Raw genomic sequence first — 26744 nt, 5'->3', positions numbered from 1 at the left:
CATGTTTCTGGGAGCAGTCTGCTGATTAAATAATGGTGACACAGCTTTAAGCATTTGTGCCTGGATTCATCTAGAAAGTGTAGGCAGAATGAAGATGGATTTTTTGATGTTGATTTACCATTTGTTGATTATTCTCCATTAAAACTTGCCTGGCTGGTGCAGCTCTCCTGGGTTTTGCACCAGCTCAGAATCTGCTCCACTGTCTCCAGACACATTGCAAGGACCACATTGCTGCAGCAACTGTGGCCCAAGGGATCAGCTGCCAGCAGGGGTTATATATCCTAAACCACCAAAATCATTACTGTGCCATTCCAGGAAGGCACTTAAGCACATGTTTAGGTTCCATTAACTTCAAAGTTAAACACAGGCTTAAGGGTTGTCCCTTTTGTGAGTCACAGCCTGACTTCAGTGCTGTTCCAGTGAGGTATTGTCTGGCCCTGCCCTCCTCCACTGCAGGTCCTGCACACACAGATCTACCTTTTGGGGGGGACACCGAACAAACCCTTGTCCCAAACACTGAGCAGATCAGGTGGCACAGTTACTCACCTCACTGTCTTCTGCCGGGGGTGGGGGAGGCTCTTTGATGATCTGCAAAGATCAAAGAGAAACAGAACAGTGAATTTATGTTTTGTTCCTTAGCACAGTCCAAATGCCCCCCCTCCCCCCAAGAAATGCAAAGGAGAAAACCACAGGATATGCTGCTGGGAACGTCTGTGATCACAGGGTGGCTGGGGATGCTCCTGGAGTCCCTGCCCCTGAGAGCAGGAGGGGAGGCAGGAGGTGTCCCAAAGCCCTGCCATGGAGACATTCCTGATGACAGCTCCAGCTCACACTGCTCATTCGGTGACCCCCGTGAGGGAACAGCAAATTCAAAGCCTCACAGCCTCGATTCTCCAGCCTCCTCATCCCAGCAGCTGCCACAGTCAGTGGTGGCTCTAAGCAACACACAACAATTGATGTTTTCACCCCAACAACGACACTAAAATCAGCATCTCCTTCCACTGGACGCTGCACGTGTGCACAAACCCTGCCTCAAATAACTCACAGTCTGAACAAAGGCTGGAAAGCGACACCAGGATGAAGCAAAACGCCCTGGAGACACTGCAAAGCAGTGAAAACCCCCAGCCTGTCTCCCAGGCCATTCTTTCTTCTTCATTCCAGAAGGCTGTGCCACCTCATGCTCTTCCCATTCATGCTTTTCCCATTATCAGGTTAATATAGTTGGCTGTCGTGAGCTTTATAAAATATAAATATATATATTTTTGAGGCTCTCCAAGGGTTTCTATTAGAGAAGCAGGGTGAGGCTGTGGACTGGTCCAGGATATTCTCCATAGAAACCATTTCAGTTGATGTGGGCGTGAGGTTATTATTTCATGCAGAAGGTTTGCATCCAGGGCTCTGCAGGCAGTTGGCTGTTCCCAGAGCCCTCCATCCAAGAGCAACAGAGGCCCTTCCAGCGGGAACAGTCGCACACAGGCACGTCAGGCCCCTCTCCCTCACAGGACACCCCGAGGCACAGCCCCTGCCCAGCCCCAGCCCAGCCAGGCACGTCAGTGCCCCAGGGCTGCATCTCCTCCAGCAGTTTTAGGCCCATCTGGATGAGGCAGCTCCTCCTTCGCACACCAGCCCATGAGCCAGATGCTGCCAGGGTGCTCTGGGGGTGCCAGAGTGTCCTCAGCTCCAGGATGGGGTGTTGGGGGCAGAGGCTGCCCAGGCATGGGGGGAACAGGCTTCGAAATCCCCTCTCAGACAAAAGATATAGCCCCAAACAACAGCAGCAGCAGCAGCAGCAGCTTGGCTGTTTAAATGCAGAAAGGGAAAATGACAATCACATTAAAGGTCCTGAAGATATAAATATTTACAGCAATTCCTCTCACTCGTGTTTTTCCTGCTCTGATGAGCTCACTGGTTTTATTTTCCTCTGCAAAGCCCGAGTCATGCAATGTGGCCGTTAATGAGGAGCATGTGCCTCTGGCAGGGGAGGAGATGGGGCTGGAGCAGTTTGTGTCCCGGCCCAGAGCAGTGGTGGGTGTAGAGCTCAGCCTCTGCCTCCTCCTGGGCCGCAGAGCTTTTCTTTTTGGTGGCCTACAACACCCTGGGGAGACTCTTGCTGAAGAGTCTTGGTGCTTTAGGAATCAGCTTTGTGTGCGCAGAGGCACCAAGCACATGAAACGGCACGTGAGGAGTCAGGACAGCAGGACTGGGGGCAGATGTGGCTGAGCCCCCAAGGCCTCCTTAGGGAGGTGGAGGGGGGATGGCTCCGAGCAGCAGAGCTGAGGAGTGTCTGTACAGCACCCACCTCTCTGCCCATCCTGAAATCCCTGTTCTTGGGCAGGATAGAAATGACGGAAGCGACGAAAATGATGGAAAATGATGAAAAGTGGATGGAAAGTGGATGCCCCTCGGTGTGCCCCACAACTCAGGAGGGACATGGAGGGGCTGGAGGTGTTCAGGGAAGGAAGAGAAGGGAGCTGGGGAAGGGGCTGGAGCACCAGGAACAGCTGAGGGAGCTGGGGGGGCTCATCCTGGAGAAAAGGAGGCTCAGGGAGGACCTTCTTACGCTCTACAGCTACCCTGAAGGAGGTTATAGCCTGGTGGGGGTTGACCTCTTCTCCCAGCCAACCAACGACAGGATGAGAGGACATGGTCTGGAGATGCACCAGAGGAGGTTTAGGTTGGACATCAGGAAGAATTTCTTCACAAAAGTGTGTTCAGGCATTGGAAGAGGCTGCCCAGGGAGGTGGTGGAGTTCCCATCCCTGGAGATGTTCAGAGACAGACTGGATGTGGCACTCAGTGCTCTGGTCTGGTTGACAAGGCAGTGTTTGGCCAAAGGTTGGACTGGATCTCAAGAAGTCTCTTCCAACCTAATTGATCCCGTGATTCTGTGAAAACTGGATGAAAACTTGTCAGCATCACAGTACTACTCTGTGGAAAGGAGATCTTGGGTACCAGCATGGTTTTTCTCAGAGTGCTGCTCCTTGGAGGAAGATGGAGACAACATAATTTCTTACACATCTCTTGATACACCAAACACTGACCCAGAGTGTGCAGTGCACCAAAACACACAGGGCACTCAGTGTGAGGGGTGGCACTTGTCAAGAGACCTCCTTTTGAACCAACCCCCTGAATCCAAACCCGCTGGATGCTGAGAAACTTCAGATATCCCATCCAAAATGTACCTGCTGGAAGTGGCCTCATTCCCTCCTGGAGCATTCCCTGCTCTGGTGGAACATCGTGGGTTCCAGGGGAGTTTCTCTCATTTGCATTGGCACGAAACGTCAGGATAATCCATCCAACACATTTGGTCCAGCTGAGCATCCAAACACCACTTCCCAGCCAGTATCCCTGGAAACTCTGGAGATTATGGGCTTGGAAACGAGGGGCTGGCTGTTTTCCATCCCTTTGCATTCCTTCTCACAACGTATGCGAACACGTACACACAAACTGACTGCTGTAAACACATCAAGTGTTCTCTGCCACAGGTCAGGAGGGGAAAAAACATTTCTCTTCAATTTTTCAGTGCTTTGAACCTCTAGGAGTATCTGAACACCCCGTAAGTTGGCAGAGTGGATTGGTTGGTTTGGACACGTCTGGACACGGGGAGAGTTCAGTCCTGTGTGCCTTTGAGCCTGCACAGCCTCTCAAAGTTCAAGCCTCCCAAAAAAACATAATTTCTGTCTCCTTGCCCGGGTCAGGAGAGGGTTTTGTTCTCTGAACAGCACAAACCTTCTCCTTCTCCCTTGTGGATTCTTACAGTTACAGCTGAATGTGCACGAGACCCTCATCCTGGGATACTGAGACAGTTATCCTGGGATACTGAGACCCTCATCCTGGGATACTGAGACCCTCATCCTGGGATACTGAGACAGTTATCCTGGGATACTGAGACCCTTATCCTGGGATACTGAGACCCTTATCCTGGGATACTGAGACCCTCATCCTGGGATACTGAGACAGTTATCCTGGGATACTGAGACCCTTATCCTGGGATACTGAGACCCTTATCCTGGGATACTGAGACAGTTATCCTGGGATACTGAGACCCTCATCCTGGGGCACTGAAGACAGTGAAGCAAATGGGATGTTGGTGCCATCCCACACAAGTGGGCAAAGCAAGAGCCAGGGGGGAATAACGAGGTCCCAGAGCTGAAAGGTAGAACCAAACTCCTGCTCCTTTGGCACAACCAGAGCCAACAGCTCAAGGACAAGAGAGGGAAGGCCACGGCAGGGCCCCTGTGAGGACACAGCCTGCACAGCCACCACGCTCTGCTCTGGCCTCCCAGCTGACACCCAGGGCCCTGCTGAGGGCAATTCAGCTGGGACAGGGCCTGGCCAAGCACAGCTCTGGTGAGTTTGGCTTGGCAGGGCTGGGGTGTTTGTTCATGTGTTCCTCAGTTGTTTGGATGACCCCAAGCCATCTCTGTGATTGCTGTGCAACTGCACCTCCTGTCCCTGGGTTTGGAAGAAGGGAAACGTGACTGCCCAGCCCCAGGTCAGGAACACCTGAGGGGGGTTCCCCCCCATCCCCAGGCTGGGAAAAACCTTGCAGTGGGGTCTTTCCTTTCCAGGTGGAAAAGGCCCGTGGGATGGGGAGGTGGCCTTTGGCTTTCTGGGCAGAGGAAGGAACTTCAAGAGCAGTTGCAGCACTTCTACACACCAAGCTGGGAGAGCTCAGGACAGGGAAGGAATTCTTTGCTTTTCCTCACAGATCCCAACACTCACGTGACTGACACAGGTCTCTGTTAGCTGAGCCACCCCACGTCTCAGATCCATGGAGAAGCAGCTGTTTCTGATGGATAACCCAGTGTCCAAGCAGAGGAATGCTATCAGCCACCTCCTGGAAGGTTAAAAGCATTGGAGAGGACGAATTTTCTGTTGCCCTGAAATATCTGTAGCCATTCAGGCACAAGGAATCACATGCTGAATCCAAAGTTTGCATATTCCAGGAATGTGTCTAGGATGTTTTCCATCTTGGGAGCCCAGAAATCTCCACCAGCTCACACTGTCCAGCAATCACACAGGCAGTTACTGTCCCTGGAGTTTCAGATGATAAATAGGGGCAATATGTTTCTTGTCAGTGAAGCTTTAGGATGGAACAGATCATCATTCAAAATGAAGCAAACAGTACAAAATAAGAAATAAAGGACTTTCCCTCTAATTAGGACTAAAATTTGGGAAGGGAGTATACAGTATAACTGAGCAGATCCTTTTGTCCTTATTTACCTTCACTCTTCTGCAAACCACAGAATGTGTATTTTTGCTGTCCTAATAAACAGGGATTTTTAATAGCATTAACTCTGAGCCATCTGACTCATCTTTATTTTTTCTCCTTTCATATTTATAGTTTTGACCTCTCAGTCCTGTGACAGTTTCATAGTTGAGGTATGAGTTGGGTAAAGGAACATTTCCTTTTTCTTTCTGCCATATCTGCTGTGTCTTCTGAGTATCCATTAAATCCTTGGAGATTTGGTCCTCACTTCCAAGCTCATGCAAGCAGGAGCCTGTCCTAGTTTCTTCATCTGCAATATAATGCAATCCTCTTTCTAGACATACAAGAGATAAAAGAAGTCCAATGGAAAGCCAACTCATCCTTTTAAGATCACCTCTCTTGTCAGTCTGGGAGCAGAGCCAGAAATTCCAATTTTAACTCATTAAATCTGGAAGAAGAGGCTGTTTCACCCTGAAGATTTGGAGGTGACGTGCACAAACCAAGCTCAGTACAGGACATGAAACACGTCACAATCATCCACTGATGAAAGACATGACACCATGGAGGGGAAAAAGCCTCCATTTAATTAACCCTGGTACAGTTTGAAGCTTCCTGGGGCTGACTTGGAGGCGTCCAGGGAATGCACGTTAAAAAACGCAGTGCCTGCAAAGGTTGTTCCTTTTCCTGGGCTATTCCACTCCCAGATAAACCAGGTCAGAATCACTGGGGTGCGCTCCGAGTGTCTGACCCACTTCCTTGGGAAGACCACATGAATGAAATTCATTTTCTGGGCTAGGGAAACCCCCCATGGCCTCTTCCAGCCCTGCCCAGGAGCCCTCGCTCTCCCTCACTGATTCCCAGGGAATATCCTGGTTTAGTAAGACTGTGTCCTATTTCTCCCCAGCTGGGCTGAGCCAGCTTTCTTTGGAAGGGGTGAGAGGCACTCAGGGAAAGAAAACAAAGGGAGAAGTGGCTTTGACTGAGTGAATTACTTGCTGTGCAGGCCAGGGCAGAGCTCAGCAGGGCCTGTCCTGCTGCAGGACCCGCTGTGCTCTGCAACAGGGAGTGCTGGACCCAGGCAGGATTAACACCCTTTGGATCCAGCCTCCAGGAGACACATCAGCAGGTGAATTGCTGTGGGAGTCTGGAGTCCAGGCTCAGCATCTGATGGCCTTCCTAACCCCAGAGGGTGCTTTCCCAAAACGGCAGCTCTGTGAACATCCTTCAGCTAGGACGCTCCACACCTTGGAGAACGTGGGTTGAACTTGTTGGTAATGACACACCAAGGCACCCCAGTTCAGTGCCTGGCTCCCACACTGTTCCACCAGCCCACATCTCCACCTGGGCTGCTGCAGAGCTGGTGGCATCAGCCCGGGCACTGGGCTGTTTTGGGGATCAGTGCCAGCCTGCTCAAACACAGCCACTTATTGAGTGTTATATCCATATGCCAACCACTCTGATCTGACTGACGGGAGCCTGAGAACAGCACTGAACTGCCCTGGGTACTCTGTGTGGTCAATAAGAACCATCCTCATCCTCCTGCTGCCCTTTGTGCCCAGGATGTTTTTTACACTGCCTTCAACCTGCAGCAGCAGCGCTGCCTCCAAGGGCTTGGGGTTGACTGGGCAGTAAGTGCAGACACTCATTCCTGGCAAGGTGTGTGGATCCAGAGCTTGAATGTTCCCCACCACAGTTATCTCCAGTAAACTCAGTAAATCCAGTGATTCCACTCCCTGTTCAGGTGGGTGCTCCCCTGGACAGCCCAGAGCCAACCCTGCAGGGCCTGCAGGGCTCACAGACAGTCTATGCCTTCACTCTTCTGCTCTCTCTTCTGCTTGGTTTGCCTCAACAACGCTCCAGATGATTCATGATCCTGTGCTCTCTCCTCCCCAGCTCATCCCAACTGCAGCAGAGCCGTGCCCTGCGTGCACGTGGGAGCGGGTGGGACCGGAGCACGAGGACCCTCGCAGGGAATCTCCAGCCAGCCAGCAAGGACCATGTCATTTTGTGGCTCCTCAGGGTTGCTCTAGAGCCTATGCATTTCCTCCCCTTCCTCTTCCTCCAGTTTAGCCACGGTTTTCATGTGGTTTCAATCTATATTTTCTGTATTTTCTCCATCCAGCTCTTTGCTTCCAAAACTTCTGGTCAGCTGCAGCGCAGACTGAGAGCCAAACAGATTGCTGGGTTCTTCCATGCTTCCTTCCAGAAAACAGCTTTAAAGTTAAAACTGGTGTTAGATGCTTAAATACCAACACCTCATTTATCTGCCAGCCACACCCCTGAGTTTAAAATGGCTGCAGTGGGAAAGGGAGGGACATGGGGCAGATTTTCTGCAGGGGCAACTAACCCAGCCCAGCCTCGTGTCCTCCCACTCAGGCCACCCTGGATGGCTGCAGAAGGGAGGCAAAGACTCGTGTTTACTCCATCAACCTGTGAGGAGATGTGATGTCCAACCACGTGGGAAGATGCAAAATCCTCCCTAAGATAGTTCAGGAGGCTTATTATCCCTTTGGCTTACATCTACATTAAAATCTAACTTGGTTTAGAACAGCAACGTTAAACCTGAGGCTTGTGTTGGCCTCCTACCCAGAACAATTTCCCCCTCGGGCACCTGAACAGCCTCTTGCACACACAGTGACTGCTGGGGGTGCTTGGGCTCCTCCAGGTCGAGCTGTGCTCAGGAAAAAGGAGGAATGGGAGGACAACCCCTAACTCAGGGAGGCCAGGATCTGGCATCTGCTGTTCCCCACAACTGCTCAGCTCAGGAAGAGTGGGGTCACCCCATAGCTGTCTGTGTACTTGCCACCATTCCTGTACTGGGTGCACTGGTGGGGATGTCAGCAAAGCAGAATCATTTCTTTGTTTTCTGTTGTTGAATAAACCTCCTACAACCTCTGGAAAGGTTAGTGCCTGCCTCCCATGCTTTTGTAATGACCCCCACAGGTATCCAGGGTAATTTTGCCTGTGCTGGTATCAGGCACAGCAAAGAGTTATTGTTGTTCTGAGCCACTAAGCAACAATTGCCTCTACTGTAAACCGAGTGGTAAATTCCAGACTTCATCCCAGAATCCTTCTGAGACCAATAAACTTGGATACATTTGGAAACAGCATTCCTTTGTGGGCGAGTGCCAAGGAGATACTGGGTTCCAGATAAACCTCCAGAGTGAGTCTCTTGACTTCAGTCCATTTACTCCAGGGATGAAGCTGGCTCGGTGTCTTTCCTGAAGAACTGCCGGATAATAATGACTCCTATTTAATTAAAAAGCACGCCAAGAGGAATTTCAGGGTTTAGAAATGTGCTTGTCACTCAGAAACAAATTTATACTTGGTAAGAGAAGCGTTTTGTTGTGTTTTTTTTCCCCTCTTCCCCTGGCCACATCCACAGTTATCTCCGACACGTCCCCGGGCTGGAATCCACGGCGATGGCTCCGGCTCTGCGGTTTGGTGCTTCGAGGTTAGTGCTGATGCCTCTGGTCTCTTGTGCAAGCCAGTTCCTCTGCCCTTAATTCACTCCTGACAACTGCATTCCTTCCTGTGCCACTTCCAAACCAGGCAAGAGCTCTGCTGGGCTCCCTCTCTCCAGGCCCCAGGCAGGCTGGGCTCTCCTCCCTGGGCTTATCTTTAACTTCACGGAGTTTTTGGGTGAGCAACACACACACTGAGGTATCTCAGCTGCTGATCTGCTGCCAAACACACCGGGCTACCCCCCTGGAGAGGTGGAAGAGATTTCCTCTTGGAGGAGAACCTTTCCAATAACTACAGGGATGTGTTTGACTTACACTTGGAAACCATCAGTGAGACAGTCCCCACTTGCAGACCTTGCTGAGAGGGAATGTGGGAGGTAAAGGAGGAGAGTGAGGAAAAGCTTTTATCTACAACAAATTTTCTAAGTACAGGATTTAAATCTGGAAAACATTAAGTTTGTAAAGCTTCATGTGGACGGAGACTGCCTCTCCCTGCTGGCCCACCTGGCTTATCTGGACTGTACCTTTCACACTTCACAACCACTGTCCTCACACCATTCCACCCAGCAGACCCACAGTGCCCCCCCAGTGCACAGCTCCACGTCCCCTGCACTGCTGCTTTTAGTGATGCCTTCTTCTCATCAGCTTCACCTTTCTCCTGCCACAGAACCTCAGCCCAGCAGCATCACCGAGAGCCTTTCCTCTCTATCCCCTCAGCTCTGCTCCAGTGCAATCATCTGCACAGGGCACATCTCCACTGACTTCCACGCAGATGTGCCAACAAAGGAATTGGCCCAGTTCCTCTGGGAATGTGCCATCTAGTTTAGACAAATAACTCTGAGCAACCTACCACGCTGTTAATGCTTTGGCCAATTTTAGAACTGATTTTTTTCTTTTTTTTTTTATTGTCCTGAAAGTCCAAATAAATATTTTTTTCCATTCTGGTTTTCTTCTCAGGACAGAGGTGCCAAACTACTGTGAAAAGAAGCATTTAATCCCCAGCATTTCCAGCCAGGAACAGAAATAGACAACTTTTCCCTGCGAGATTTCCATCCTTGCTCTGGGTAAATTCATCTCAACTCAGAGACTGGTCCTTCACTTTGCCTGCTCCTGCAGTGTGAGGCTCCAAAGCTCTCAGGACTGGAGGGCAGGTTTGGTACAACGTGGTACAAACTTACAGCTCTGGGTGTGTCATTTGAAATCAGGAATAATGACGGGGACCCAGCAACTTGAGCCAGTTTGGGCAGCCTTAAAGGCAGCATCTGAATTGTTCCACGCAGCCACTCACCAAAACAGGACTCCAATCCTGCTGACACCTGTACATCCCTAATTCTTCTTCTATGTTTGCAGCACAGACAAGACCCAGAGCAGCAGCAGAGCTTCCCTGTACTGTGTGTTCCCCAAAAACCAGCCCTTGTGCTGATCCTCAGAGGAAAAGGCAGTGCCAGGGGATGATCAGCAGGGATGGACAGGGCTGAGACCCCCTCATTTCTTACTTTCAGGCAACACCGAATTGCTGTTTTCTGCTACTGATTTCTGTCACTTACCACAGTGCAGCAGAGAGGCCAGAACCACCAGAGCAGAGCCAAGGCCAGCAGGAGGAAGAGGATCAACAAGGCGATGGCCAGGATGGTCCCATCTGACTGGAAGAGAAACACCAGAGTGGTGTGAGCAGCACTAACACAGAACTGCCTCTCCAAGGTGCATCCTGATTCCAGGCACATCCCAGAGGCCACTCTCCATTTATTGCCACTTTAATGACAACAATTATCAATGCCACACTCCATTTGTTTTTCAGATAAAATGCAGTTTTCCCCCCTCCTCACACGTCAAATGTGGCACCTGTCCCTGCCCCCACCTCCCTGCAACGAGGCTGAGAGTTCTCCTTCACTTCATAGATTTTGCCTTGATTTTCTGAACCCCCCAGCTACATAAAACACTTATTTCAGTTCAGAATAAAACTAATGTAACGTTCATCAGACTATTGGGAAGACTGAAAAAAGATCTAAAAAGGAGTTCACAACACAATCATGGAATCATGGAATGCTTTGGGTTGGGAGGGACCTTAAAGCCCATCTCATTCCACCTCCTGCCAGGGGCAGGGACACCTTCCAAAAGCCCAGGTTTCTCCAAGCCCTGTCCAACCTGGCCTTGGACACTTGCAGGGATGGGACATCCACCCATCCAACCCCTCTGGGCAACGTTTCACTGCAGTTTAAACATTCTCCTTCTTTGCAACTCTTGCAGTCCAAACCCTAAAGTGATGTTGGCACTCCAACTGACTCCAAACAGAAAACTTGCAGTGAGGTCTCCCCGGGCCCCTGACTCGGGTCACGCTGCTCCTCTCAGCAGGGCTGAGTCACAGAAGTTCTGCCACGAACTTTCCAGGGAGACCTGAACACACCCCCCCTCCCAACAACACACGGGGAGTTTCCTCATCAGAAGCCATAAACTCCAGAGGATCCTCTCCTCTCCAGCTGGGATGCTCCCCCAGTCAACATACATTTACAACTCCCTGATATCCATCAGCACTGCAAACTGCTGCACAGGCCAGCCCACCTCAGCAGCCAAAACCCAACCTGCTTCGTTTCTTGCTGCTTAGACTGACCCCCCAGCAGATGCTCCTGTCCCCCTGAGGAGTGCCAGCCTCCCCACACCCTCCCTCCCCAGGGCCATCCTCCTGCCCCCAGCCCAGCAGGCAGGCCTGACTTCAGCCTCCCTGAGATGCTCCTGGTGGAAGAGCCAGGCATTCCAACCCCCACCCTGGTGTCAGGATCCCAGTGCCAGACTGAGGACACATCCAGGAGCAGATTGACCTGGTGGGGAGAAATCTGGGTGCCTGCTTAGCTCACTGTAGCTCAGGGGCCAGATGACCTCCCAGCATTCCAGAGTGGGAGAGTAATGGAAAAGCAACCAGGTTGAGAGCGCTTTCCAAGCTCTCTGCTGGTGCAGAAAGAATTTCTGGAGAGCTTGGATCAAGACAACCTGATCTTTGACACTTGGAAGCTAAAGAGAGGTAGTCCACACAGGAGAAGAATTCACCCAAGGCCTGTCTGGAAATGGAACTTGGACCCCACCACAAAATAAAAGCTCATTTGAGAAGACAGAGCTGTACATTTGGGGCTGTTCCTCCAGACAAGGAGCATAAAGGCACATCCATCATCTGCAAAATGAAACCTGCTGGTGTTCAACGCTTTAGAAAATGTGATCTCGGCTCTTTGCTGCCGTGAAATTGTAGGAGAAATAAAGCTTTTAATGTCCAATCATTATCTGCCCCTTTAGACCCATCTTGAAACGAACATTTTGCCATTAAGATATTCTAAAATCAGTTTGAAAATATACAAAATAACGTGGCCTTGTAACTGTTTTCTGGGGATTCTTTTTGTTTGTTTGGTTGGTTTTAAAAATAGAATTTATTTTTACTTTTCTTCCCCCACCCCAGACAATCTGTAAAGACCAGCTTAAAGATATGCCAACACTTGTGTTTCTCTGCACTGCAGCTGGTGTGGCCAGCTGGTGATCTTTCTGTGCACCACAGCAGCAAACCAGTGCAGAGGAAGGGTTGGTTTATCTTCATTTTGCTAGTTTCTGCCAGAATTTAGCTATCCCTCTGTGCAGTACCTATGGGTTAATAACTTAACTGTGCCTAGCTAGAAACTGCCGCTTAGCCAGGCTGAGTGATGAACAAGAAGGAAACTCTGCCTGCTAAAAGAGCCTGCAAGAGTTCCTCTGACATTTTGAAATCTCTCTCCCAATCTTATATGGCTGGTGAAAGGGCTGAAGCATTTCAAATGTCTGCTTTCATTCCTTTTTTTTAATGAATATTTGGAAGAACAATGCAAAGGCTCATGGAAACACTGACCCGTGGAATAATGCAGTGAGCTGTGTGTAACACTCAGTGAATACAGGCAATTCAGACCAAGAAAACAACTTTCATTTTAAAAAGGGAATTTTTACAGTAGACTAGAGAATTTTCCATTAAAAAAAAAATCTGTGGAGACAAAGCCTGGATAGTCCCTAAATACACAGTTATCTGTGATCGGTGCTACTGTCCCATAGGGATTCATCTTGACATGTTGGACAGAGATAAAACTGGTGCTGGCACCCCCAGTGAGATGAAGAGGCCAAAACTCCAGTGCCCCTGATGACTGACAAAAGCCAGACAGCAAAGGGACCCTCAGAGCTCGTTCCAAATTAAGTGCCAGGTGCCTTTTTTAAAGCTGCTTGATGAGAGTGAGTCGTGGTGGGTTCTCCTGTTTGAGACATCTTGGCCAGGGTTTCACTGGATCATGGAATGGTTTGGGCTGGAAGGGACCTTAAAGACCATCCAACCCCACCCCCTGCCATGGGCTGGGATATCTTCCACCAGCCCAGGTTGCTCCAAGGCCCCTCCAGCCTGGTCCTTCCCTGGGCAGTTCCTGTGGAACTTTGGGGACTGGGAGAAGCCCTGGGGGATGGGGGAAACCCCCTGGCCCCGAGACAGAACCCTGGCCCAGCTCTTGACCTGCAGGTTCTCTAGAGACAGAGGAGGGGAGGGCTGGCAAAACCCGACCCAGCAGCTGCCCTGGGCTGTTTCCTGAGCTCTCCCCACGAACACTGGGATGTGTTCCCCCTGCATGGGGTCAGCTCCCTCCAGGCACACACACACGAGACCCCTGGGAAGATCCCAGCACGAAGCTCAGCTCAAGGGTGGGAGCACATTCCTTGAGCAGCCAGGGCAGAGGGATGGATGGATGGCCACTCCACCAGGGTCCTGCCACAGAGGAAATGACTCACCCCCAGCCTTCCTTTGCTGTTCCCTGCCCAGACACTGCCCAAGCTCCTGAAATTTTGCCCCTGGGAAGTTCAGATGCAATCATGAGGTGAGACAAAGCCAGGATGGGATCTGTGGTATTAAGCCCCCTATTTCATCTTAGACTTCCTAAATTCTTCTGACGTAGAAACAGACACAAAGCAGTCCATAAACAAACATAAAATGTCAATGGAATTATGGTTTATTTCTGAGGGGTTTTCCACACACCAGGTGGGTATTTTTTGTTGCATTTGGGTTTCTTTTGGTGTGTTTTTTTTTTTTTTTCCCCCCAATCTTCTTATTTTTGTTTCAGATTTTATTTCCTGGTTTCCCACCTTACTGCATACACTGGCTGTTCCAGAGAGGTAAGGTGGAGTAACATCCCCCAAAGCACACAGAGCCTCAGAAGCTCTGAGTACTGAGTTCAGGAGTGGTGGATGAAGTACTGGGTGTATCCAATAAATGTGCTCATGTCCTGGCTGACAAATGAGTGTCCTGGTGATTTACGGGCAGAGGGAGGAGGGCAGTGCCTGTTCCACACCATGGCAGTAACTGGACTGAGCTCTAAGGGTGTGTTTAAACGTGCTGGCTTCACACTGAGCCCAGCAATGATGGGCTCCAGTGAAATCTGTAGAATCATGGGATATGCTGAGTTGGAAGGGACCCATCAGGGTCAGTGAGTCCAACCCTGCACAGTCCCACCCTGTCCCTGAGGGTGTTGTCCAAACCCTCCTGGAGCTCTGGCAGCCTTGGGGCCATGACCAAGCCTTGGGGAGCCTGTTCAGTGCCCACCACGCTCTGGGGTGCATCAAGCACCGGTGTCAGGGGTCCCAGTCCTGGAATGTCTCCTCCAGGGCAGGCTGGGGACCCTCACTGCTGTGGCAGGGCAAGGGCAGGACCATCTGCACTGGTACCAAGGCCTGGGCACAGCAGGGCTGCAACAGCCACACCAGCACATCTCCCTGCAGTGACCCTGCAGCAGAAACAGCTTAAATAACACTTAGCACTGAACCTGTCCTAGCACTGAACCTGCTCTCAGCACTGAACCTGCTCTCAGCACTGAACCTCTCCCAGCACTGAACCTGCTCCCAGCACTGAACCTGCTCCCAGCACTGAACCTGCTCCCAGCACTGAACCTCTCCCAGCACTGAACCTGCTCCCAGCACTGAACCTGCTCCCAGCACTGAACCTCTCCCAGCACTGAACCTGCTCCCAGCACTGAACCTCAGGTGCTGCACAAAGAGCAGAAACAAGGCTGATGTCATTCCACAGACAGGGAAGACATGAATGGCTCCTGTATCCCATTTCCCAAGCAGGAAGATGGAAGAACAAGAACAGCCATCAGAGGTGTCAGTAAGAAGAGGATGAAGTGCTTTTAAAGAACTTTATGACAATCTTGAGTACAGGTTTGAGTGAGCATTCAAAATCAGACAGAGGTTTTCTCCCTGGAGAGAAAGGAGGAACAGTTTTAATGTCCTGTAGTCAGAGGCAGGGAGAAGGCTGACCCTGTCTCTCTTCATCAGACTCAAGAAGCTTTTAATGTGAAGGAAACCACTTCTGCTGGTCTCTGCTGGGGACTTGTCCCATCACAGCAACAGAAACCAATGTCTATCACTTACTTTATCACACACAGAGGAATTTTTTTAATATAACAGAAACAATGTGGCCTAATTTCCAAAAGGAAATGAAAACTCACTGAATTCATTGCTCTGCATTGGATCAGCATCTGTGTGGAGCTGCTTGAGCAGGAGCCAGGCTCAGCAGGGGATTTAAGCAAGAAACACCTGCTTGAGGTCACCCAACAAAGGTGCTCTCAGCTGCTTTTCCCCATGTTTACTGTGTTAGACATGAGATGCTCCTCTGGCAATGATCTGTCTCCCTCCTGTCCTTCCAGAGCTGACAGGAGATGAGAGCATCCCATGTTATTTACTTTACAGCCCAGTGCAAACACCAGCACAGCCTCCCTGCAGCACAGGCTGGACAAACCCAGAGCAGGGGACAGCCTTTGTCCTGAGGGGTTCACACTCCAACCAGAGCAGGCAAACACATGATGGGAAGGAGGAGAGATCATTACACCCTCTGTTACACAGGAAAGTCTCTGGTCAGGGCAAACAATTCCCTAATCCTTGATTGCTGTGTTTATCCTTATGGAACACACTGAACATTTCCCTCAGAAAGAACACTTCGAAATTTCCAGCTAAACAGAAGGTCACAAGACTTCTGGTTTGGGTTGGAAGGGACCTTTTAAAGACCATCCAGTTCCATCCCCCTGCCATGGGCAGGGACACCTTCCCCTATCCCAGGTTGCTCCAAGCTGGCCTTGGACACTTCCAGGGCTGGGGCAGCCACAGCTTCTCTGGGCAACCTGTGCCAGGGCCTGCCCACCCTTGTATTGAAGAACTTGTTACCAATATCTATTCTAAACCTTCCTTTTTTCAGCTTAAGGCCAATCCCCCTTGTCCTGTCACTACCTGGCCTTTTGAAAAGTCCCTCTCCAAGTCACACCACGGGCCTGGTATCACCTGTCACAAAGGCAGAGGCCACCTGAGTGCTGGTTTTGGGTCCCATCTGCCCACCCAACGTGCCCTGCAGCAGCAGCAGCAGCAGCTGAGCCCTCCCTGACAGGGCAGGCTGGGCTGAAGGTGTTCCTGTTTCACTGAGCTCCTCCTGTCCCCCAGCACTTGGAACTAAACAACACAACCTTTGAGGTGAAACCCCAGCAGTTACTGTGCTTCCCTTTGTGCTTGAAGACAGTGGTTAACAAGCAGCAGGTCAAACCCATTCCAGGAGGAGAATTACAACTGGAATAGGAGCTGACAAAATCCTGGGGAATTAGTCTTTGTCAGAACATTTATGGCTTGAGTTGGGTTTATTCCCCAGCGAGGCAGGAAAGGGAACAGCAAGTCACAGCTCTGGAATGTCTTCCCTCCTGCATGGCTGTGAGATTTGTGTCCTTCAAGCAGCACTTTCAAACAATCAATCTCAGGAGCACCTTCCTTGTGCTAATGGCACTCCTGTACCCCTGAGCTGAGCAGGGGCTCCCCACAGGCCATCACAGGCAGCTCTCCACGAGTCTGACAAGGTTCAGGACGTGCCAGCATGACCTGAACACACACACAAACACCTCCTGCCCCCACTGCTCTCCTGTGTGAATCCCTCCCTCCCAGCCCAGGTGTTTGCAATGTGCCAGCCCCACTCAGGGTGCTCCAAACCAGCCCACACAGCAATATTAGAGTGAAATAATCTCTGCACATGGAACTCCTGGGGTGACCTGTGGTGGGATAAACACTCCCTGCCCATCACACCTGCAGCATAAAGCCTTTCAGAGCAATGCCTTCTAGAAAACGAACCCAAAATCTCCTGCCCTGGAGCTCCCACCAAGCAGTGCCTCAGCTAATGACACACAGGTCAAGGGCCCAGGGAAGTGCTCCTGAAATGGGCTCTGCAGCTTCATAAAGCTTCATAAAGCCTCCACTGATCCTCTCTGCCTGCCTGCAGCCCCAGGAGCACCGGTCACTGTCTTAATTGAGCAGTCCAGAACAAAGTCACGATTGAAAAAGCCCCACGTTACCACTGGATTACATTTCTTTTGAATTAAAAAAGAAAAAAAAAAGAAACCCAAACACAAAAACAAGCCTTCAGTGGAGAGCTGTTTGTTAGTTTTTTGCTACGAGGCTGCAGTCAGTCAGTTCTTGCTTGATTTTCGACCTTTCTCCTTATTTAAAGGTCAAATCCACCCACTACTGTTCATCTCAAAGGTGCGAATTCCTTCAGTCTTTCAGTCTGCCACAGGAAGAAATCCAGGATACCAGGCTGTAGTGGGGCTGTGCCAGTTCCCACCTCCTTCTGCCAACTGCAAAACCCCTCGAGGTGAAAAGCCCAAGTTCTCCTTTTCAGGTGACTTTGGTGGCTCCTGCCCCCTTGGAACTGGAATTGTGAGACCAGAGGGGCTCTTTCTGTGCAGAAGGGTCAGGGCTGCTCCCCACCTGACACCTCACCCAATATTCCAAGCCATTTATTAAGGGCTGCCACCAAGAGAATTGGTTCATTTTAAGATAACAGCTTCATTATAAGATAATTGCTTCATTAGCAGAAATCCAGCTCTCTGATCTGCCTGTGCAGGACCTCCTCTTGCCCCAGGTTGCTGTCAGGGGCATTAAGCCACTGCATCCATTCACTTCCACATGTGTTGTTTCGAGAATCCCCTTTCCCACAGTCCCAAGGACTGTCCAGGGCCTCCCCTCTGGCTTCCAAAATCTGAACTCCTCTGTGGGACCGTGGAAGGGCTGGCACTGGCTTCACCACCTGGAGAGCTTCCCCTCCAAGAGAGGGTTTGGAGCTGCAGCCCCTCAGGTGAGGGGGGCTGGTACCCCCTGCCTGGTTTGGGCACTGTCTGTGCCTCCCAAAGGCAGTCACTTCCCAAACCACCCTGACCCAGCATGTCCCATTTCCTGAAAGATGCTCCTTTTCTGATGCCCCAGCCATCATCCTGAGGGAACAGGGTGTCACCTGGGGACGCATCCCCCATGGGCTGGGCACACCTGGCAGAGAAAACTGAACTTCAGTCCTTGCTGGGCCAAGGCAAGTCCAATATCCTGCCACAGAAATGCTCTCCCAGCCCACCCGTGGGGGCCTCCTTTGCCTCATCCTCTTTGTGTTTCTCCCCAGGTGACCCAGGGAGTGCAGGAACATCCCCTGGTGACATTCCCTGCTCTCCCAGCCAAGCTGTGCAGGAAGAGCTGGATTGCACTGCCCCTGCAGCTTTACCTACCAAAGGCAGTCACTGGTGCAAGAGGTCAGGAGTGGTTTTTCCTCTTCTGGGAGCACTTCAGAAAACGAACAAAGGCTTATTTCAATTCCTACCCTGGCTTCTCTCCGAGATGCTCCTTCTGCACTGCAGAACTCGGCCACAGCCCTCCAGGCAGCAGAGCAGGACTGACTCCCTGCCCCAAACATGGCCTTGGAAATGATTTCTTCTCTTGAATGTTCCTTCTCCTGACAACCAGCTCATACTTTCTTTCTCTTCCAGTTCTTCAGACTCCTAACCCAGGAACAGGAATAAATCCCTTTCTAAAGAGCTTCCCAACCTCACCAGGCATTACTTGCTGATTCTTCCAGCAGTGGGAAAGCCCTGCAGCAAGCACTGCCCAGGCACTGATGGATGCACAGTGTTCATACCAACACCTCACACCTGAAATCTGTGGGGTGGGGAGATTAATAGCTGAGGAAGAAGGACTAACTTATATATTTAGTCCTAGCACTAGTGGAAGCTGAGGGTGCTCAGTTCCCGTTGCATTTGTGGTCCTGTGCCTTAAATTATTGCTGTTACAAGATAGGGTTTTATGTTTAGCAGAGTAAACTACAGTTCTTAGTGCCTTTGACTATCAAAGGTCCACTGACACCAACCATAGAGTGAAACTGGTTTTAAACTCTCATCATTAATAATCTGGAGCAAGTCAGATGTGTCAGTGTGACTGCAGGACAAAGGCCAAGTAAGAAGGAATATCATCAGGAGGAAGGGGTTGTTTCCCTCCAGAAGGAACATCTGTCTCATTTGAGTCCAGCAAGAGTGATGGATAGTGGCAAGTTCTGTTAACTAAACATTATTTATAACAAATGGAAGGAGCCAGTTGCTAAACAGATGCCCAGGATACATCCATGAGCCTCCTAAAGAATGTTTCCAGGGGCAGTGTCCTCCTCAAAGCTCAGTCCAAGCAGTCCCAGCTGAATGCAAGGGCTGGAGAGAGGGTTTAAATCCACACTGGATTCCAGAAGGAGAGGCTGCCCTGCCCAAAGGAGCACGGGGGAGCAACCCCAGCTTCCCTCTGGGCCCCTGGAATGCCACAGCCCTTAGGGCATTCCTTCAGCAGCAATGCCTGCCCCACCACGTGCCAGGTCTGTGCAGGCTCTGGGGCTGTCACTGAGCACCTCCTGCCAGCCCAGAGCTCACCTGGCTGTCCCCACAGCAGGGCTTTGCTCTCTCTTGTTTAGGTAACAGTGCAACCTCTCCCTGCCCTCCCTGGGGAAGGAGGGATTCCTTCCCCCTCCAGGCAGCTTCCAAATGAAAGAAAAACATCACTTCAAAAGGTGCAGATATTGCAAAACCGCTTCTGGAGGAATAAATCAGGAAAGGGGAGAGTTAATCTCCTCCTCAGAGCTGGTGTGGGGCTGAGTTTGGGATTTGTGCTGAACACAAGGGGGGTTTCACTCTTGCTGAGCACAGTCAAGGCTTTTCCTGCTGCTCACAGCACCCACCCAGGAAGTGCACTGGAGCTGGGAGGGGACACAGCCAGGACAGCTGAGCCCCACTGACATTCCAGACCCTATGGAATTGTGCTCAGCACGTCAGGCTGGTGGAAGAAGGAAGGGGGGACCCTTGGAGTGATGGCATTGCCTTCCCAAGCCACCATCACTTGTGATGGAGCCCTGCCCTCCTGGAGGTGGCTGAACACCTGCCTGCTTGGGAAGTGGGGAATGAATTCCTTGCTTTGCTTTGCTTGTGTGTGTGTGTGGCTTTTGCTTGCCCTATCCAATTTATTCAATTTATTGAAATTATTTGACCCGCAAATTTCTTTGCTTTTACTCTTCTGTTTGTCTCCCCATCCCACTGAGGGGGAGTGAGTGAGAGGCTGCCTGGGGCTGAGTTACCAGCTGGGGTGAGACCATGACACTGTCCCAGACAAGCAAAGCCAAGAGACAAATTCATCAAGCCCTTGCAGCCAGCTGAGCTCTGTCAGCCCGGAGATGTTGGCATCTCATCCCCAGCTCAGCACACAAACAGCTCGCTGTCTCCAAGCCTTAAGAGCTCTCATTCCAGCCATTCCCCTGCTCTGTTGGAATAGCTGCCAGTGGTCACACAGACCAGGCCAAAGAACACCCTAAATTACACTCAGGACAGCCCTGTCTTAGTGTAAGCGGGGAATACGTGAGTTAGTGGGGAGCAGGATTAAACTGCTGTCTGCAGCCCCTGATTCACACAGCGTTCCCCTTTTGCCTCTGATGCAAACCCAGGCCCTGTGTTAGCAGCTCCAGCAGGAGCCAGGCAGTGACCCTTGGTCTGGGGGGTGCAGGGAGCAAAACCTCTGAATGAAAAACAGCCTTGGCCCTGCCCAGAGGGCCCAGCCTTCATCAGTCAGCATCATCAGCAGCATCAGTCAGAGCCTGCATCTGCATTCCACAGCTTAGAAAGACAAATGCTCTGCCCGACCACAACAGCTCCTGTGTCTGGTCCGTTCTTGACAGATAAATGGAAATCAGTGTGTTCTTCCAAGCAGCAAAGGCCCTTTCTGTGACAGGGCTGCTCCTGGCACAGAGCCCAGCGCTCCAGGAGGCTGCAGCACCCACGAGGACACAGCCCTGGGGTTCTGCCCCTCTCAGAGCACATCCTCTTCTGCCCTGCACCACCTGGGCATCTGGGAGGGGCTGCAGCCCCTAAACCCCCCTGGGGACAAGACTGGCTGGGGCAGGTTTGCTTTGTCACCTCAAAGCAGTGGGTGCAACACCCCGGTCTCTCTGTTTTCCCCTCCTGATGGACAGAACAGCTTCATCCTCCGGCACTTCACCGTCCTGAGGGCACCTGGCACTGCCCAGCCAGGGCTCCTGTTAGACCTCAGAGCCACCAAAACCAGCAGCAAAGCCAAGATGGTAACAAGCACACACCAGAAGCTCCTGAGGAACTCACCCAGCAGTGGGAGATGGAGCCACATTAAGCAGGACAAAAAAATTCCCCTCCACTAACCTGGGCCTACCTTTTTTGTCTCTTTTCCTCTCTTTGACTGCTCTCTGGGTGACTCTGGGAACTGAGCAGTCCCAGGCAGTTCCTGTCAATGCCTTTTACCATCTCCAGGAGATGGCAGCTCCACCTTTGACTCCAGCACTGCCTGAGGTCAGGCAGCCCCACTTTGCTCTGCTGCTGAGTTGGGGTTTCATTTGTTGACCGGGTGAATTCCAGACTGACACTCATCACAAGGGATTTGGAAGGGCCTCCCGTGTGTAATCAGCTCTTGCCTCTAAAACCTCATATTGAAAAATAAAACAAAATAAAATCCTCAAGGTCTCCTCTGGACTGTTCCACCCCTCGGGCTTGAAAACAACTGGGCCAACTGAGAAGAATTTTGATTCTTTCTTTAAGTGGAGATTACGCTCCACCTGAGGCAGCTCAGACCACTTGGATGTGGCTGCAAGCCTTCCCAAAATGTACTTTAAAATTAAAATGCTGAAAGGCCCTCTCCAGAAAAGCATCTTTATAAGTCTTTCCCATATCTTTTTTTTTTTTTTTTTTTTTTAGTTAAATGAGAAACCAATTACTTTTTAACAGCAAGAACTGCAGTGAGGTAACAGGAAAGCCTTGGAGACTCACTTTAGAAAACAAGATTTAAGCACTTCTTCCAGTTTTACATTGGGAATCTAAATCAGCAAGTCCTTGAGTCCCACAGAAAAGGAGGTATAAAGCACATACAGTCATGCCTGTCCTCTGAGATTGGCGAGCACAAGTAGTTAACAAAAGGCAGAAAACAACAGAACCAACACAGTTCAACTTCTGAACTGTGTTTTTTCTTCTAGAGTTTTCACTGCTCAATAAATCTGACATTTATTTTGCTGCTTGTTCCAAGGAGGTTTTAGGTATTAACTGAGGGGCAGGAGCTATGCTGGTATAAAATAGCTTTGTCCTATTTAACCCATGAGAAACTGTCCAAATTTACCTACCATGAAAACCCACACTAAAACCTCTGCCAGCTAGGGTGATAAAAATGCCTATTAGGTAGTTCAGTGTCTAGGCTCTCTCTGTCCTGGTCTCCAAGTACCTACATCCACAACTTAGGAGTCAAAGTCAATTAAACAAGTCATTTGGTGCCATTTTATCCAGGGGCATTTCCAGGTCTGGAGCCCTTGTAACCCTAATTAAAGAGAGCACTTGCAGCCTCAGCAAACAGCTTCATGTTTAAAAAGAATTTGAAACACAAAACACGTGTTTACCCAGGAGAAACTTCCTCCACTAGTGAAGCCCGTGCTACAATCTTCAAAGCAGCCACTGAATTTAGGTTTGGATGTGTGATCTGGGTTTGAGTTCTGGCTGCTCAGCTGCTCTGCAAGTGCAGCTGCACAGTCTGGAGGCATCAGAGTGGAAGAAAGCATCTGAGGAAGGAATCGTTTTTCCCTGAGAATTCTTTCCCAGGTCTTGCCTCATACGAGTAAAACATAGGAAAACATTCCTTGAATTTGCTGACAACATGCAAATGCGTTTTTGCCAGTGAGCAGTGAACTCGAACTGAAAATTAACTAATCAAATAAACTCCCTTCTTTTGAGGCATAAGGAAATCTTTGTCAGTTTTGGAATACAACCCCTCCTGTAAGCTCTGAAAGCCGTCTCTCCGTACAGTCTTGTCCTTGTTGAACAAGGATCCGGTTTGGGGGACACAAAAGACTTTTCTCAGCTGTTGGCTCAGCCTTTGTGGACACAGAACACTTCTGGTGCCCCCGTGTCACACAGCTTGGCCTTGCCCTGGTTCTGCTCAGAAACACAGCAGGCCTTTACTGGACAGGGACAAAGGCACAGATTTCTAAATCCTTCTGGCAAGACTGCTGTGGCTTCCCAAAAACTGGATTGAGTGAGTTCACAGGAGAGGTACAGCACTGCCTCACCCATGGCCTGTGCAGGGACAGATGGATAGAGTTGAGGCAGAAAGGGTTGCTCTGAGCTCCAGGGGAATTCCTCCTCTACCTCCTCCAGCACGAGACATTCCATGCCCTGTTCCCAACAGCCATGACTCAGCACAATCAGCATCTCCAGCAACTGTGTTATAAGTGGTTTCATCATCCTTGTTCCAGCACAGCCTGAGTGCAGCAATTCCCCACTGGCAAGGAAGGAGCAGCCACAAGTCAGCTACTTCAGGGGGGAATCCACCACACTTTTGGCCACCACACTGGTGGTTTCCAGGCAAAGGGTCTGATCCCAAGTGCCACACTCCTTCCAGAAGGAGCAGCACCATTGCTGCAGAGCAAACACAGCAGGCACAGACCCCTGCAGAGCTCTGCCAGTGCCACAGCAGATGAGGAGCCTGAGGCGTTTACCGAAGGCTCAGAGGATACACAAAATGTCGTAATTACCACGCACCCAAACTCACCTTGAAGGGGAAAACAGCTCCTTCCCACCAGGCTTACCCAACTTGGCAGCCCTGCCACTGGTGCAACAAACACCTGCTGTTGAGTTCCAACCCCCCAAGGAATCGTTTCAGGCACCTGGATCCAGACTTACACAGTGTGTGCTGGAGATGATGACGGAGCTGGAGATGAAGCTCAGGCCATCGTTCATGCTGACTTGAAGAGCTGCTTCCCTGCAAGGGAACCACAAGAAACAAGTCAGGCCAGCTGGTCCCCAACCCTCTGCTTGATCCCATCCTGTGGAACCCGGGCTGCTGATGCTCAGGAGAGCCTTTTGAACAGCTTATAATTCCCACTGGTGGTACACTTGCCCCCGTGCTCCAGTGCATAATTAATGCCAATTAACACGATGAGCATGAGATAATGCCAGCATTAGACCTGTACAAGAGCAGCAGAACGTAATAAAGCGACCCACACCCATCTTCCCCCAGGCAGAGTAAATATTTGAGTGGCAAAAAAACATACATGCCAACTTCCCGCAGCACGGGCGCCGGGCACAGCAGGTAGGTGTCTTCCACCACAAAGGGTTTCTCATCTGGAAAAGAGAAACACTGGGATTTATTACCTGATCAGCAAAGAGCAGGTTTAAATAATGGTTTTGCCTCGCTCCTGGTACGCAGAGAAGATCAAACAGTGTGGGGGATGAAGAGCTGTGGCAATTATCTGAGCCACAGCACAGCTGAAGGCACAGAGCTTTTGGAAAGGTCAGAGCACAGGGCCACAGCCACTCTGTGTGCAGGAGCCCACAGGGACTTGCAGCAGGTTACACATAATTGCAAATATCAAAGTAGAGAAAATTGTATATTAGGGGGAAATTTGCACTTTTAGGCAGACACGTCTGAACTTAAATTGAACCTGTCAGCCCGAATTACACTGCGGGTTTAGAGGTGGAGTGAGGAAAATTAACAATGGGCAATCGCCTGGGAAACAGGAACATGAACTGATAGTCTTCTTCTGTAGACTAAAGTCAGACAGATGGGGATCCCAAGGAACTTCCCAGCCCATTTGCCAGCTGACTGGAGATGGGGCAGATGGACAGAAAACCAGGCAGACAGGCTGGGTAGTGGTTGTTTTTTGGACTGGAAACCAAAACATTCCACAGGAGGGATTGATTTGCTGGATCATCATTTCCAGAAGCACGTCCCTGCATCAGAAATCTTTCCACAGCTGTACCCATGACCACCTCGAGGGCCTTCACAAGGGACCTGAAATGAGCTGTTACCAAGCACTACCAGCTTCCTAACATTTTCCAGTTGAACGTTTTATTCTGTTTGAAATCCCCTCTGCTCCTGACAGATTCCTTCCCCTTGGCCTCTCAAACTTACAGGTTTCAAACCTCACCTTCCATCTTTTCTCTGTACCCTGAGGGTGGGTGGGACGTTCATTCTATGGGGCCACCATGGAACAGGAGCACAATTCACCACCCCCCTGCTGAGCTATTTGACATCCCAGACACAAACCCGGGCTCTCAGACCATCTAGAGTCTCTTCACAACTGCATCTTGCACTGAATTAATGTCCAGGGTGCTCAGAACACACAGGGGAGCAAGGTCAGTGTCCAGTGCCCCACTGGCAGCACCAGGAAAGGAGAGGAGCGAGGATGGAAGTTTAACCAAGCCATTTAGCCATTCCATTAGTCATGGAATGAAGAGCTGAACTGTTCTGGCCAGCTGGTCTTTGGCTTTTGAGGAAACCTGTGCAAGTTACGACTCCATTTCAGGTGCCAGTGGAAAGAGGAAAAGCCACGAGGAGGCACAAGCCAAAGAGAACACGGCAAACTTCTCCAAAGCACTTGCTGCATCAGCTGGGAGCCTTGTTCCTCCTCCCCTTGGCTGCTGAGGTGAGTTTGTCCACGTGGATGGTGCCTAATGATGACCAGGGCACCAGCAGCAGAGCCCTCCTGACCCTGGCCCTGACCTCAGGGTCAGCTCAGGGGGGTTCCCTCAGAATCAGGGTCATGCAGCCCATTTTAGTGCAGTGGATGAGGCACAGGAGGTACTGACTGCAACAGTCTGCCCCCCTCACGCAGGAGCAGGACTCACCAAGCCAAGCATTCCTTCCCAGGCATTCCTAGAAGAGGTTTCCACTAAACACAGAGTTTTAGAGAGCAGAAGCACTGCTCTGGTAATTCCTGTCACACATTAGAATCCCTGTTTCATACTGGTGCATTTCTTTGCTTTGGCAGCAGCGTAAAAGGAGATTTCCTCAGGCAGGTTAGGAACTGTTTATTTTTTACACTCCATTAAAAAAAGGAAAAAAAAAAAAAAAGAAATGGTAATGAAAAGTTGTAACCTTCCCTGATGTTCTCCAGCTTCCAGCAAATCCCATGCCTACACATACACACTTGAATTTCTGGGTTACCCACAGCACTTGTTTTGTCAAGGACTCTTTGACCCAGGCCAACAGCTGAACATGAAACATTTTGGGCACACACACGGTTTCCACAGCCTGGCTTTGGTTCTACCCCATGGCTCAGAGCTCCTGGGATCCCTCTAGATCCCTGCTCCAGCTCTTGGCCTGCAAAGTGCCAGATTAGTGCTGTCTTCCCACAGCCTCAGTGCAAGAACACGCAGGAACGTTTCCAGCAGGCTGAACATCAGGAGCAGCTGATTTCAGCACAGGGTGGGTGTTCCTTTGCCAGCCCCACGCTCCAGGAGATGCTTCCTGTCAAAGGGCATCTCAGGCAGAACACAGGCATTTGAAGGGTGCAGGGCAGTAATCCCACACCCTGCCACACCTCCCATCTCCTCCAGCCCAGCTCTGGGCTCGTGGGGACCTTGCAGCACACACAGGCCCTGGGTTTTGCAATGGAGCTACCAAGCCAAGCCAGCAGCATTTCCCACTCAGGGCAGATGTGCAGTGGTGGCTCATCTGGTCCCACGGTGCTGTTCTCACCCTGGTTTATGAAGATATCATTAACCCTCATAAATTTATGACATTGTCCCAGCGCACACATGCCAAGAAAATGAAGACCAATGGCTTGTTTTCTCCTTTGCTGACTCTGGCAGCCAAGGCCCAAGACGTCCCTGTGCCAGCATTGACTGGAACAAAAGCTGCTTCATCCTGCAGGGCCTTTTACTTAGATCTCATCAGGTTTTTGTTTCTCTTTCTCTCCCT

General features: G+C 50.6%; 1 protein-coding gene across 1 annotated transcript in view; it reads right to left on the bottom strand.

Moving 5' to 3' along the window:
- The window catches only part of ANTXR1 (ANTXR cell adhesion molecule 1), a 68880-nt gene that overhangs the window by 15626 nt on the left and 26510 nt on the right, over nt 1-26744 (bottom strand). Inside the window, exons 11-14 of the mRNA XM_027905792.1 lie at nt 24094-24163; nt 23723-23801; nt 10223-10318; nt 547-588 (exon numbers count right to left, since the gene is read on the bottom strand). Of these exons, the coding sequence (XP_027761593.1) occupies nt 547-588; nt 10223-10318; nt 23723-23801; nt 24094-24163 (287 nt within the window). The remainder of the gene's footprint in view (nt 1-546; nt 589-10222; nt 10319-23722; nt 23802-24093; nt 24164-26744) is intronic.

Source organism: Empidonax traillii, unplaced genomic scaffold (genome assembly GCF_003031625.1).
Source record: "Empidonax traillii isolate 1590-97213 ecotype Southwest subspecies unplaced genomic scaffold, ASM303162v1 scaffold1208:size176031, whole genome shotgun sequence".
NCBI classification, from domain to species: domain Eukaryota; kingdom Metazoa; phylum Chordata; class Aves; order Passeriformes; family Tyrannidae; genus Empidonax; species Empidonax traillii.
Note: the sequence above shows the minus strand (reverse complement) of the source record. Positions and strands in the feature narration are given on the sequence as shown.